At 39.8% G+C, this 12,473-nt stretch overlaps 1 protein-coding gene across 2 annotated transcripts in view; it reads right to left on the bottom strand.

Moving 5' to 3' along the window:
• The window catches only part of UTP20 (UTP20 small subunit processome component), a 94,163-nt gene that overhangs the window by 535 nt on the left and 81,155 nt on the right, over window positions 1-12,473 (bottom strand). For both annotated transcript variants that reach the window (XM_022599776.2, XM_089921166.1), the window contains 13 exons: window positions 11,942-12,112; window positions 11,576-11,707; window positions 11,047-11,157; window positions 9,152-9,231; window positions 8,649-8,718; window positions 8,332-8,514; window positions 7,479-7,610; window positions 6,867-6,999; window positions 5,159-5,346; window positions 4,329-4,400; window positions 1,777-2,040; window positions 1,449-1,575; window positions 74-219 (listed from right to left, as the gene is read on the bottom strand). In XM_022599776.2, coding sequence (XP_022455484.2) covers window positions 74-219; window positions 1,449-1,575; window positions 1,777-2,040; window positions 4,329-4,400; window positions 5,159-5,346; window positions 6,867-6,999; window positions 7,479-7,610; window positions 8,332-8,514; window positions 8,649-8,718; window positions 9,152-9,231; window positions 11,047-11,157; window positions 11,576-11,707; window positions 11,942-12,112 — 1,809 coding nt within the window. The remainder of the gene's footprint in view (window positions 1-73; window positions 220-1,448; window positions 1,576-1,776; window positions 2,041-4,328; window positions 4,401-5,158; window positions 5,347-6,866; window positions 7,000-7,478; window positions 7,611-8,331; window positions 8,515-8,648; window positions 8,719-9,151; window positions 9,232-11,046; window positions 11,158-11,575; window positions 11,708-11,941; window positions 12,113-12,473) is intronic.

Here is a 12,473-nt window from a genome sequence, read left to right as displayed (position 1 = left end):
ATGCATGCACACACCCCTGGTTAAAAATAGTTAAGCCTAATGAATATGCCATTTCTTCAAAAAGCAGGCCTACCTCCAAAGCCTTCCTCTTTTTCCGGAGTGCCCTTTTCTCAGTAGCCTGTTTCTGTACAGAGGCAAACGCTAAGGAGAAGCTCTCGAGCCCAACCAGCTTTTTCAGTAATTCTATGATTTCCTGGGATAGATTCTTCAGCGAAGGATCTAATCACGCACACAATAATAGAAACACGTAGGAAAGGACACATTTGAATATGTAGAAAATTAACAACACACAAAATTTAAACTCCTGAGGCTTTATCACTTTTATCACTTCAACATTAAACACTGATCTGAAACTAGCCTCTGTTGCTGAGATGGGAGAACAAGCAGAAGTGCTGGACACAGCACTCTGAGCCACACCTCATCCAGGATGCAGCAAGAGATCAGAGACCATGAAGCAGCTTCCCAAGGGAACCCGGGCTCAGAAGACATCAAAGTAATTTGAGAACTTGACAAATGTTTTGGGTTACCTTTATTAACCTGCTCAGCTCTCTGCAGATGGGGGCAAAGAAAGGTAATTGTGTTTCTCTAATTCCCGGGTCACAGAGGCTTGGCGCTGGCTGTAACCTCTTTTTTTGGATCAAAGACTCCTTTGAGAAGCTGACAAAAAACCATATTCTCCCACCCTTCCCTGCCTCCTCTCTCCCAAATGCAGAGTCGAGGATTTCTGCATTCAATTTCAGGAAAGCTCATGACACCTACTGTAGATTGCAAGTTTCTTGAAGATGAGGATTGGGCCTTTTCCACCGCTGAACCCTTATTTAGGTGCTCAATAAATGTTGGCTGGGAACCAAAGTCAACCTGACCTCTAAGAAGGAAACTCTCTCTCCAGGCTGTAGGACTAAAACAGCTTCTATTTTGACATTCACTTCATTTTTGTTTTTAAAATTCTTAACATCCACTTTACCGCCTCTCTTTCCAACCCCTAATTCCCACTTTTCCTAATATCATGTACCAAATGTACCAAATGTACCAGGCAAGAAAAAAAAATTGGAAAATTTAAAATATTTGAACTAAAAACTATTTCATATTTTTGCCTTGTAATTTTTGAGAATATAATGACATTTGTTCATTATTTTTCACAGCACTATGAGGTTTAGAACCACCCCAAGTTATTTTTCTTTGAATATTTAATCTATGCTTAGGAGTAAAACATCATCTTTTCGGAGAGAAACGTTCACTCTTAGACACAAGAAAGCATATAGGAGAAAAGGCAGTTAAAAATAACACAAATATGCCTTATTTGCTTGCTGTTAATTGTCTTGATACCTAGCAAGTTTTCTTTCTTAAACTCTGGCAGAGAGGGAGGACAGAAAGGAAGAAGGAAGCATTCAGGAGAGAAGACAGGAATCCTAACATGCAAGTATTCAGAAGAGAGGCCGCAGAATTACCCTGGTCCGAATAGGTGCTGTTCAGTTCTCGGAACAAAGGAGCTATGATCACTGGGAGGTACGGCTTCACCTTGTCTATTCCAAGATCCATTGCTACAGCTCCGAGAAACTTAAAGATGCATGTTCTCTGAAAGTACAGATCATTTTTCTTTTATACTCGCAGCTACACAGAGTTAATTTAGAAAACAACGTCTATTTCGGGGCAGATGTTATTGCTGCAGTTCTGGGTTCAAAAGTTCCTAGGGACTTAGGAGGATAACTAAAACCATTAAAATACTTAAAAAAAAAAAAAAAGACTACTTTCAGTCATTTTGCGCATGCATCGCACCTTTAACGGGTTTCTAGGTGAATAAGCAGCTTCCAGTTTTGCGATCCGGGACAACTTCCGTATCAACCACAGCAGCGTGGCTGGCTCGCTCCGCTCTTCTTTCTTGTCTGCACACGCCTTGTGTTCTTCCACATCCTCTCTGGCCAGGCCATCACCTAAAACTTCCTGTTCTTCCATGTCTTCTTTTATGTTACCTTGCTTATCCCCAGAATCAGGTTCCAGTAAATATAAGACTTTGGCTACGAACAACAAATTCTTAACAACCTTAGAAAAAGGGGCAGAGGGGAAGGGTAAGAATTGGATTCTGATTTTGCAGAAGCTAAAATAGGTATCCTACAATTAGAAAACAGAAAACTGGGTACTGCACTGTTAAACTGACGATCGAGCCTTTTTTTGGATTATTCTTCAGTTTACCTCTTACAGTGTGTCCAAACCTATTTCCATGTAACTTTTATCCATTTGGCCTACTTCTATTCTTTAAGGTTCCACTGAGTAAATAATTTCATTCTGGATCATCCATTTACATTTTTCAAGAGAGCTTTGATCCTCATTCCATTAAATTCCTTCATCCATCCATTCTTCACCAAAATAACAGTTTCCCTTTACTGATCCATTTACTGAGCACTGACTAGTTACCTTGTATACAGCATTCCAATTCAACTTTAAAATATCCCTATTAGGTACTATTATCAGGAGAGAAAACCAAGGCTTAGAGTTGGTAAATCTCAGCCAAAGACAAAGTGAGTGGTCAGTCAGGATTCAAAGGTCTTTAGAATTCCAGCCCAAGTTCTTAAACACTGAGCTCCTCTTTCCCGTATATACCATCTGGTCCAATTGCCCAGGGGTGATTTTTTAGTCTTATAATAATGGACCCATTTATTAAGTCCTAACTCTACAACACGCATGAAATCTCTGACGTGGGTATTTCACACCCGTTACGTGAAGGAGGAAACCAAGTTGAATTTGATTTCCTTCACCATCCGGGCAACTCTGCTAGAGGAGCTGTGTACCCAGAGTTCCCCCGAATGTGGTACTCAGAACACCACACTGTCCAAGGCTAGCCTGGCCATCAAGAGTTAATGCCAAGATTATCATTTCCTTCTGGAAGCTGGGCCTGCATGAGGACAGTACCAGATTTGGAGGCCTTTTCTCCTTGTGGCAGCCACTTCACACTGTTAACTCACTCTAAGATTAAGGTGAAGTAAAATCCATCATTTCTTTCAACCTGGGCTGGTACTAGTAAATCTCTTCCTGCCTGTCCCGAGTTTGTGTGGTTTGTCATCCTCTATTAAAACTCATATTGTGTAAGGCCCCACCCACTGTCCACCCTGGCATGATTTCTTTGGCCTCACTTTGCTGTCCATTGAATAGCTATCCATTCCCTCCCCGACCCTGCCATTTAAAAAAGAAGTATCAGTGTTCATGGCGTGCCACCTGAGATCACTCTTCAGATACAACATTCACCTAGTTTCTACTGCCCCGTCCCTTAATCTGCATTGCTCCGTTGTTCATAATGGCTCACAAGAGACGTGGTCAAGTGCTTTGCTTATATCTAGATACCACATCCATGTCACTTCATCATCTACCAGCCCAACTGCTCTATCAAGAGGAAAAAATAAAATGGAGCAGTAGACCAACTATTCAAAAGCAATTCACATCTACTGCATATTTACAAATGCTTTCTTCTCCATATTTTACTTAGAATTAAATTTTATATGAAACTACATAAAGCTTTTTAGTGATGGAATCATTTATCTGCCTTCTGTTAAGGACAGACAATTCTCAGACCACACTGTAGCATGAACATTATTGGTTTCTCTTTCGCTTCCAGGGATAAGGGAAGGAAATTCAATATTACAGTTTAATATAAAAACAATCAATCAGGGACTTCCCTGGCAGCGCAGTGGTTAAGAACCCCCCTGCCAATGCAGGGGACACAGGTTCGAGCCCTGGTCTGGGAAGATCCCACATGCCGCGGAGCAACTAAGCCCACAACTACTAAGCCTGTACTCTAGAGCCCGCACGCCACAACTACTGAGCCCGCGTGCCTAGAGCCTGTGCTCTGCAACAAAGACAAGACACCACAATGAGAAGCCCGCGCACCACAATGAAGAGTAGCCCCCGCTCGCCTCAACTAGAGAAAGCCCGCGCACAGCAAGAAGACCCAACGCAGGCAAAAATAAAATAAATAAATAAAAATAAATAATTAAAAGAACCACAAAAATCAATCACTGTCCTTCAAAGCTTCAGTTGCAACGTGGAGTAGATATGTTAAAACTGATGATGAAAAAGATAAACAGCCAGCTTCCCACTGTATCATCTTTATTGGGAATTTTAAACGGAGCCAGGAGCAATCCCGGTATGGACACCAGAGTCAATTAGATACATGTGCCTAACTGAACAGGTATTTAAGTGTTTGTTTATATTTCATTTAATTCCCCAAGCTTTAACTAGGGAAAACCAAACCAAACCAAAAACCAAACCTAAGCTTATTCCTATACTGTTGGTAGAATAGGTCCCTTCTATTTAACTGGGAGAATTACAATACTTACCTGCTCTCCTAGAGACTGATCCAAGAATTTGGAGTGCAACTGATGGCAAGAGGCTAGGGAGATACTTTTCATCTGTGAAAAGAAAATGGACATTGGCAGACACAATGCAGGGTATTTCTGACTGTTTTTAAAAACTCCAAGTAACTATAATGATACAACTAAGGTAGGAGATTTTGCTCCGAATGACCACCTGTGTAGATCTGGAGAGGGAAGTTTCATGACCAGAAATTGCGTAAATGTTCCCTTCTATTTGCCATAAGAATTTTAGCTCCAGGACATGGGGAGATATAGATCATAATCCTTTAGATTACTGGCAGACAACTTTACAACATTCAAATACTTTTCCCCCCCTGTTTTCTTCCCTTCCACTCTCTGCTCATTCAATGCTTATGGAGATCCCCCTATAAGCCAGGCATTGTGCTAGGCCCTACGAAATCAGAGACAGATAACACACGGTCCCTACCTAACATTTTCAGGAACATGATCTCATTAAGTCATCAACAAAGTTATGGAGGCACGACAGAAGGAGGCAGGACAGACAGTATCTTATTTGCCAGTATTGATAAAGAACTTAAATATATAATGGAAGATAAATATGCTAAATAAGCAAATCAAAAGTCTGACTAGACCAATGGTCTAAAAATTATCTTTGAAAAATCTTGGACTTGAGGGTGACCCCTCTCTAGTTACTAACACTCCTATGGATCCACATGTGCACCAAGTTGTTGACTGTAAGAGTTTATCCCAAGGCCAACCCCAAGACAGTTACAGGAACCAGAATGAACATCTCATGTAGATGAGGGAAGGAAAGAGTCTTAGAGAAAACATACCTTTTGGTCAAGGTCACTTGTTAGGAAGCTGATTGCTACAGGTTCTGAGAGTTTCTTTTTAGTTTTTTTGACATTCCGTTTTCTGATAAGTTCCTCCGGTTGGCAAGAGGCAAAGAGCAATCCAAAAATCTGGGCTGCGGTGAGCCACACCCAGTTGTGCGGATGTCTCAGATGAGACTGCACGTGACCTAAGGGAGCCAAAGCGCATCCTCAGACGTCAAGGTTTTCCTGACTCTGTGGTGGTGAGCGTGACTAATTCAGACGTTTCTTGAGTATCTATTATGTGCTTGGATTCAGGAATCAGAGATGAACAAAACAGCCCCTGCTTCCCGGAAGTGACGTGGAGAGACTGGAAGCAACTAGAGAACCAATTCTACCATGGCAAATGATACGAGAGAGCTTTGAGTCAGCCTGAAAACAGACCCGTTTCATAAGAACTAGCTGAAGACTCAAGGAGATAAGGTAGCATTGACAACTACAATTTCTAAACTAAAATTAAGGTAAATAAATACATGGGTACATATTCTTTTCTCATAACTATTGAAATCAGTGGCTCCAAGTAGCTGACTGGAAAGGTATCATTTATTGAGGTGTTCTATGTGCCAGGCATAGGCTAAACGTGTTACACATATTACCGGATTTAGACCTCACAACAGTTCTGTGAGGTTGGAACTGTCATTCCCATTTTATGGTTCCAGAGGGAGCTAAGTAACGTGCCAAGCTGTAACAGGCAGAACCAAGCCTGGGCCCCAGCTTAATCTGGCCCCAGAGCTCATATCCTTAAACATGACCCCTTAAACTATCTTACGGATGAGCCATTAAAGATCTTACTCTTACGCTACAGGGCCATTCTCCACATACCACACTTGGAAAGTACAGTAGAGCCACCTCATATCTGAGTTTTAGTCTCTGCTGCTTTATTTCATGAAGATGGTTTTACTTTTTTTTCTATATGAACCTTTGTAATTATCTCAGTGGAGCCATACCAGAGTAGGCCATATAGTAACTTAGTAACTGGATTATTTCTCATAAAATCATATGAGTTCTCTTAAAACAAGTGGGTATTTAAAACATTCATTGCAATGTCAATTTCCTACTGATTAATCAAAACTAAAACGTTAAATTAAAAATTCCAGGATCTTATTTTTCATTTAAAGAAATGAATTTTATTTTATTTTATTTCATTTAAATAATATATAACTTAAATATTCCCACAGAAGTGAAAAGGTTTAGTAAATTATGGCACATTTATACTATGGATTATTTATAGCCATTTAAAAGGATATCTACTAAGTATGTTATAGTACTATAATATGCCTACTTAGGTATAAACAGGATATAAAAGTTTATATGGAATTATGCAACCTCAAAAAAAAAACCCCTATGGTTATTTGACAAAAGGAAGACTGGATGGAAGTGTATAACAAATATAATCATCAAGTAGCAAGGAGGACTTTGGGAAATTTTTTCCTTTCTTTTACTCGTCCATAATTAATATTCTTTCTTATTTATAAATGAAATATATTATTTATGAGGATACATATATACATGCATATATTATTTGTTTGTCTTTTCCCCCAGAAAAAAATACTTTCACTGTAATCAATCTGCAAGGGCCTTTTAAATCTTTTTATCATGGACTTTTCCCCTGACATTATATATTTCTAAAGTGTTTATTTTTAGATTTAAATAAAAAGGAAATACTTACTCCAGATTTTACTCAGAGTCTCAGAGGGCTTGATAAGCTGAATAATATTACATCCCTTGATGAGTTTACTTATCAGTGTAAGAAAACTAAACAGAAGGCGATCTGCAGCTTTTTCTTCAGTCTCTTCCATGATCTAAAATTAGGAGGGATGTTAAATCAATTAAGACAATAATTTCAAAGTATTTGATGGACATTTTTACTCCAGGATGTACATCTATACCAGGGTTTCTCAACCTAAACACTGCTGACATTTTGGGTCAAATAATTCTTTGCTTTGGCAGGCTACCCTGTGCACTAGAGGATGTTTAGCAACATTCCTGGCCTCTACACACTAGATGACAGTAGCATCCCTCTACCCTCCAGTTGTGACAACCAAAAATGCCTCCAGACATTGCTGTCTCCTGGGGGGCTTAAGAAATTTTGATCGACATATACTATGGAAGATAACTTACTTTAATCTTCACTTTAAAAAGAAGATAGAACTACACTGAGTTCTTGCTTTTATTAATAAAAAAATTTTTGAACTCAAATAATATTTAATCTATTAGCTATACCACCTCAAGTAAAACTATTAAAATAAGCAACAGTTTCACTCCCTAGCAAATAACTTACATTTGTAAAGTTTTCAGGATCAATTTCCTTTTCAATTACACGGAGAACAGTTCCAAGTCTTCTCTCAAAAGTGACTCCTTCACTTTCCACAAACAAGCCACAGATCAGGGCAGCTAGCTGTCTATTTAAGCTCTATCGAAAATAAAACCATCACAAGACAATATCAGCACAACTTGGGGAGCTGTTTCCAAAACTGTAAAATGAAGGTGGGCATGACTCTGTCCTCAGTAGTTCTTTATGATACCAGAAATCAACACAATGTGGATTTTTGGTGGCTAACATGAAAAATATAGAGAAATCTTCACCACCCAGAACAACATTAAAAAAAGTGGTATCCACTGAATAATACATTTTTTCTCATTTTTAAATTTAAAAAAAAAAAAAGGAAGACGTTTCAGCCCCCCGACCCCATTCTGATTTTAATACTTAAAGCCAATATTAAGTTATGACATGTGTTGTTTATATTCCACAAAGATGGGCCAGTGATGATGAGGGTAGAGTCAGCAAGTGGTTATAATTATTGGCAAAAGTTACATCCTATAAATTGTATAAGCAAAACTGGAAACAAAGATATTCAACGGGGATTGGTTAAGTAAATTATAATACATTCATGTAGAGTAACTGGGTGACATTGACCTTGTAGTGGGAATACAGGTGATTTCTGTTACTCTCTGTAACTTCTTATATTTTCTGAAATTTTACTGTAAGAATATATTATTAACATAATCAAGTAAAAACAATAGAGCTATTTGGGAAAAATTAATTCAACAATGTATAATATGTATTCTTATTTAAAGTATGAACACCAAAAGCTCAGACTTTTCTTTGCCATATGACTAAAAGCAACCCTAACCTTCTTTGCCCCAAACCAGGTGGTAACCATATCGAAGAGCCAATCTTTTTTCTCAAGGCTGATTTTACTGAGTAAGGATTTGATTGCCATGGATGCCATCTTTTTACACATGGCAGAGTCATCGTTCACCATCATTAGACAAAGAGGAATAAAGAACATTCCACAGTTCTCGTGGAGCAGTCCCTGAAAGAGAACAGACACTTATGAGCACACTCAGACTGGAATTCTCACAGATGTCTCACAAACAGAGGACCCTGGGCTCCTGGGAGCCACAGCTTGTTAACAAACACAGAGTTTGTCTTTGTGATTCACGGTACCTGAGGGAATGTGTCAAAGAGATAAGCGATCATTTCCAAGGCGGACTCTCTCCCGGTCTCATGTTCATAACTAGGGTAAGAACATTAGAAGGACTTGTTAGTAACTTTAAAATTTACCAATAATTATTTTTAAGAGTTTAAAATGTTGTCTCAAAGTGCCAGTCTATTTCTTAAAAAGTGGAAAACACCTCCATTTTCCCAATTTTAATACATGTACTTACCATGCTACTATGCAGTTGTAAAGGTAATTTTGTTAGATTTTTACTGTCCTCCTAAGTGGACTCTAGTGACAATCGATGGTCAGAGTGAACTGAAAAGCAGCTTGCAGAACTGCTATATGAAGCCATGCACAATGCTTGACAGTCAAGTCAGTGATTCATAGGATAGCATCCTCAAAGGATGTGCCATTACATTTCAGCTTGGTTCTTTTCAAGACAGTCCACACACTGAAAGGAGAGAAGAACCTACCCCACTGCCTTGTGTAGTTTATGGCTTCAACTTACTTCAGTTGAGCGAGCATGAATTCCAAGTTTGGTCGCAATTTGTCCCCCAGGGGATAGTCAAGAATATATTTCAGAAAAACCTAGGAACAGAAGTCACACAAGAGATTATTTGGATCCTGTCCCTCCAGGATTCCTCTTTCCTAAGCTGCTTTCTGGGACACACTGGTAGGCTACAAAGACCTTTCAGAAGGGTGATCAGTTAGGTGAAGTCCACCTCTTGAGTCAATAACTGTGCCCCTCCTCTCTCCTCCCACTTCACTTCCTCAGGTCTTGCCTGATTAAGCGTCAAGTCCTGGCCCATCATTAGCATGGTTGTTTAGGGCTCCAAATCTCAGCTCACACACTGGCAGCTCATCTCTCTGATAGGAGGCTGTGGTGAACTGAGTATGGACTGTGGTTCAACCCTGTATTTCCCCTGAAATAAGAATAACAATAATAGTGATACTACTACCAACTTTTGCATTTACTAACTAACTTCTTTGTGTTAAGCACCGGGTTAAGTGTTTCTTGGTTGGTTTTCATTACTTCCTTAGGAAGTAAGTAATATGATCCCATTTTGCAGATGAAGAGAATGGAGCTGGCACAGAAGGTAAGCAACCTGCTCGGGTGACACTGCCAGAATCCCATGCCTAGTCTATCTGCATCCACAGGCTCTGCTTGCAAACTGCTGTATTATTCAGCTTCCTTTATTAATAAACTGTGAGAACTAAGCACATCATTTAACTTGCCAAGGCCTGTTTTTCCCCAACCATAAAACGGTGGTACTGTTTCTTTTGAAGGATAGTTACAAACAAGTCATGTAGGTAAAGTGCCGGGCGTGCAGCTAGTACTTAATAAATAGCAGCTGACCCTCCTTCTTGCTAAATGAGTTAACTTTTTCTAAAGATGGCCTCCGCAGCCCAAGCCCTCCTTTAACTCCGAGTTCATATTTCCAATTCAGACCCTTCCATTTCCCGGGTTGATATGCACTCATAAGATCTGAACACAAATCTGCTAGTGTCACTCCTCTGTCTACTGATTTCACTGGCTCTTTGTTATTCTTAGAACAAAGCCCTAAATCTTTAACAAGACCACAAGGTCTTGCCTGATCTGACCCCCTCCCCTGTCATTCACCTTCAACAGGCTAAGCTCTTACCCACTTCAAGGCTTATCTTCCTTAGCCTGCAAGGCTAAGCCTTATTCTTCCTCCAAACTTTGCTTATATGCCAATCCTCAGGAAAGCTTTCCCCCACTATCACATTAGGGCGGTCCTCCACCATGTCATATGCTCTTATCATATGCTCTCCCATACTTTGTCAATTTTAAGAAGCACAGTTTTCCACATTTTAACATATCTGAAATTGGGATGTCTTACAATTGATGCCATCTTACCACTGTCATAGTTTTTTCCCCTTCCTTTGAGGTACGTAAGTAATGGTGTATCTTGTAAGTGATGAAATACAACAGTACTTTCTTCCTCCTGGCACTTAGGATGTCTGTAATTTAATAACTACTTGTGGGATTTCTGCTTTGCGCATCTCTGCTATAGGACAGACAGGGACTATAAAAATTTTGTTAACCACTCTTCCAGCAATACCAGGTACACAGTGATACACATTAAGTGGTCAATGACTGGACCACTGGATGGAAATCTTTGCTGCAGGTTATCAAGCTGCAGAAGGAAAATGTGTTTCTTCATCCATCTGAAACATGCCACATGTGGGCTATATTCAAAATGCTCTTTATACCGAAAAATGGCCTTACACTTGGTATGTGAATGGGCTCCTGAGTCTTAGAATAAAGCAACAGTATGACACAAAGTCTTCAGAATTCAGTGTTGACATCTGTCTACCTAAAAACCGAACAGAGAAGGCAGGGCCCAGCCCTTGCCATGGGAATAAGCTCTCTCTACAAACCTGTCTGCACTGGACTCTGACAGGTTCGTCTTGCGCAGAAACCGCCAGCTTGGACACTTGGCGCATGACATCATTGATTTCTGGGACCAACAACTTTCTTGATAAAATGGCCTGAAATACAAAAGGAAAACACATACTTATTTCATGTTTTACTGCAGATGGCCTGTTGTTTACTAAGCTGACCTGATGTTAAAAGCGGTCACAGGCAGTTTTCAAACATAATGAAAGTACCTCCACAAGAAAAAGAACATAAGCTTAAAAAATGGTTAAAATGGTCAAGTTTATGATACATACAAGCAGACTACATGCATTTGTACAGAATGCCCTGGAAGTTTAATATAGAGCTCGTGTTTCAACATTTTAATAGGCAGCTATGTTAGCTTATAATCAATCAACCAAATCATAATAATCTTTATAAACTAATTTCAGGACTATCTACAGCTAGTCAGAACACTATGTTCCATGTTATTCTAAATGCCTGACACGAGGCTCATTCACTGCACAATCCAACATTCTGGTGACACCATACCTTCAGAAGACCAAATGCGGTGGCTTGTCTTGTAATATCATAAATGTCCTCCTCAGCACATGCTAGTAGAACTTGAAGCTGCTTTTCAGTTATCTGGTAGGACTTCACTTTCTTCACAAGTATGGTCACACACTGCAAGTTATAACACTGAGGTTAGCAGCCAGGACATCCCACAGATCAGCGTACAGTGGAATGATGGGGGCTCAATACAACAGCAATGTTTTTCACACAGGATGCCAACACTCTGGCCCTAGCAAAGTAATCTGGAAGAAATTTTGACCACGACCACAAAAGATGATGAGGAAAAGTAACTTTGATGTTAATCCCGGTCCTGGCTTTTTCTAAGCGCAAGTGAAAACACCTCACCTTGAAACAATTTACCACCAGGTGGAAATTCTGGCCCCTGGCAGCCCCGAGTTTTGCATAGTCCTTCAGCAGAAGGAAAAGGTGTTTCATTAGCTGTTCCGCTTTTGTTTCTGTGGAAGGCAGGGGGAACCTCAAGATCCAGATCAGGCATTGTAAAGCGCCTGTGATCACCTGAAAAACAGACAAAGCCAATCAAGTGATGAAGTGACCAAACTCAACAATCCAGCACCTAAGGCTGTGTAGACACTGAGCGATCGAGTTGAAGGAACGAAGCACTCTGCCAGGCCACTCAGGGAGAACTGTGCTAAAAGTGTAAGGAAATAGGCACGTTTCCTCTTCCCAGTTGTAGAACTTACTGCTTCTCCATAGCAAGTGAAGGTACATCCCAAGCAAGTGAGAAAAGGTGCTCATATTCTTAACCTATTATGGGTAAATGATTAGATGGGCTGGCTAATTTTAGCATTTTTTTCCCTGAAAAACGCATTATAAATGCCTTTCCAATTTTCTAGAATGGTACTTCAATTTAATCCAT

This window comes from Delphinapterus leucas, chromosome 11 (genome assembly GCF_059928025.1).
Source record: "Delphinapterus leucas isolate spDelLeu-1000000601 "Yukka" chromosome 11, BTC_Dleu_Yukka2, whole genome shotgun sequence".
NCBI classification, from domain to species: Eukaryota; Metazoa; Chordata; class Mammalia; order Artiodactyla; family Monodontidae; genus Delphinapterus; species Delphinapterus leucas.
This window is presented reverse-complemented; position numbering and strand designations above follow the sequence as displayed.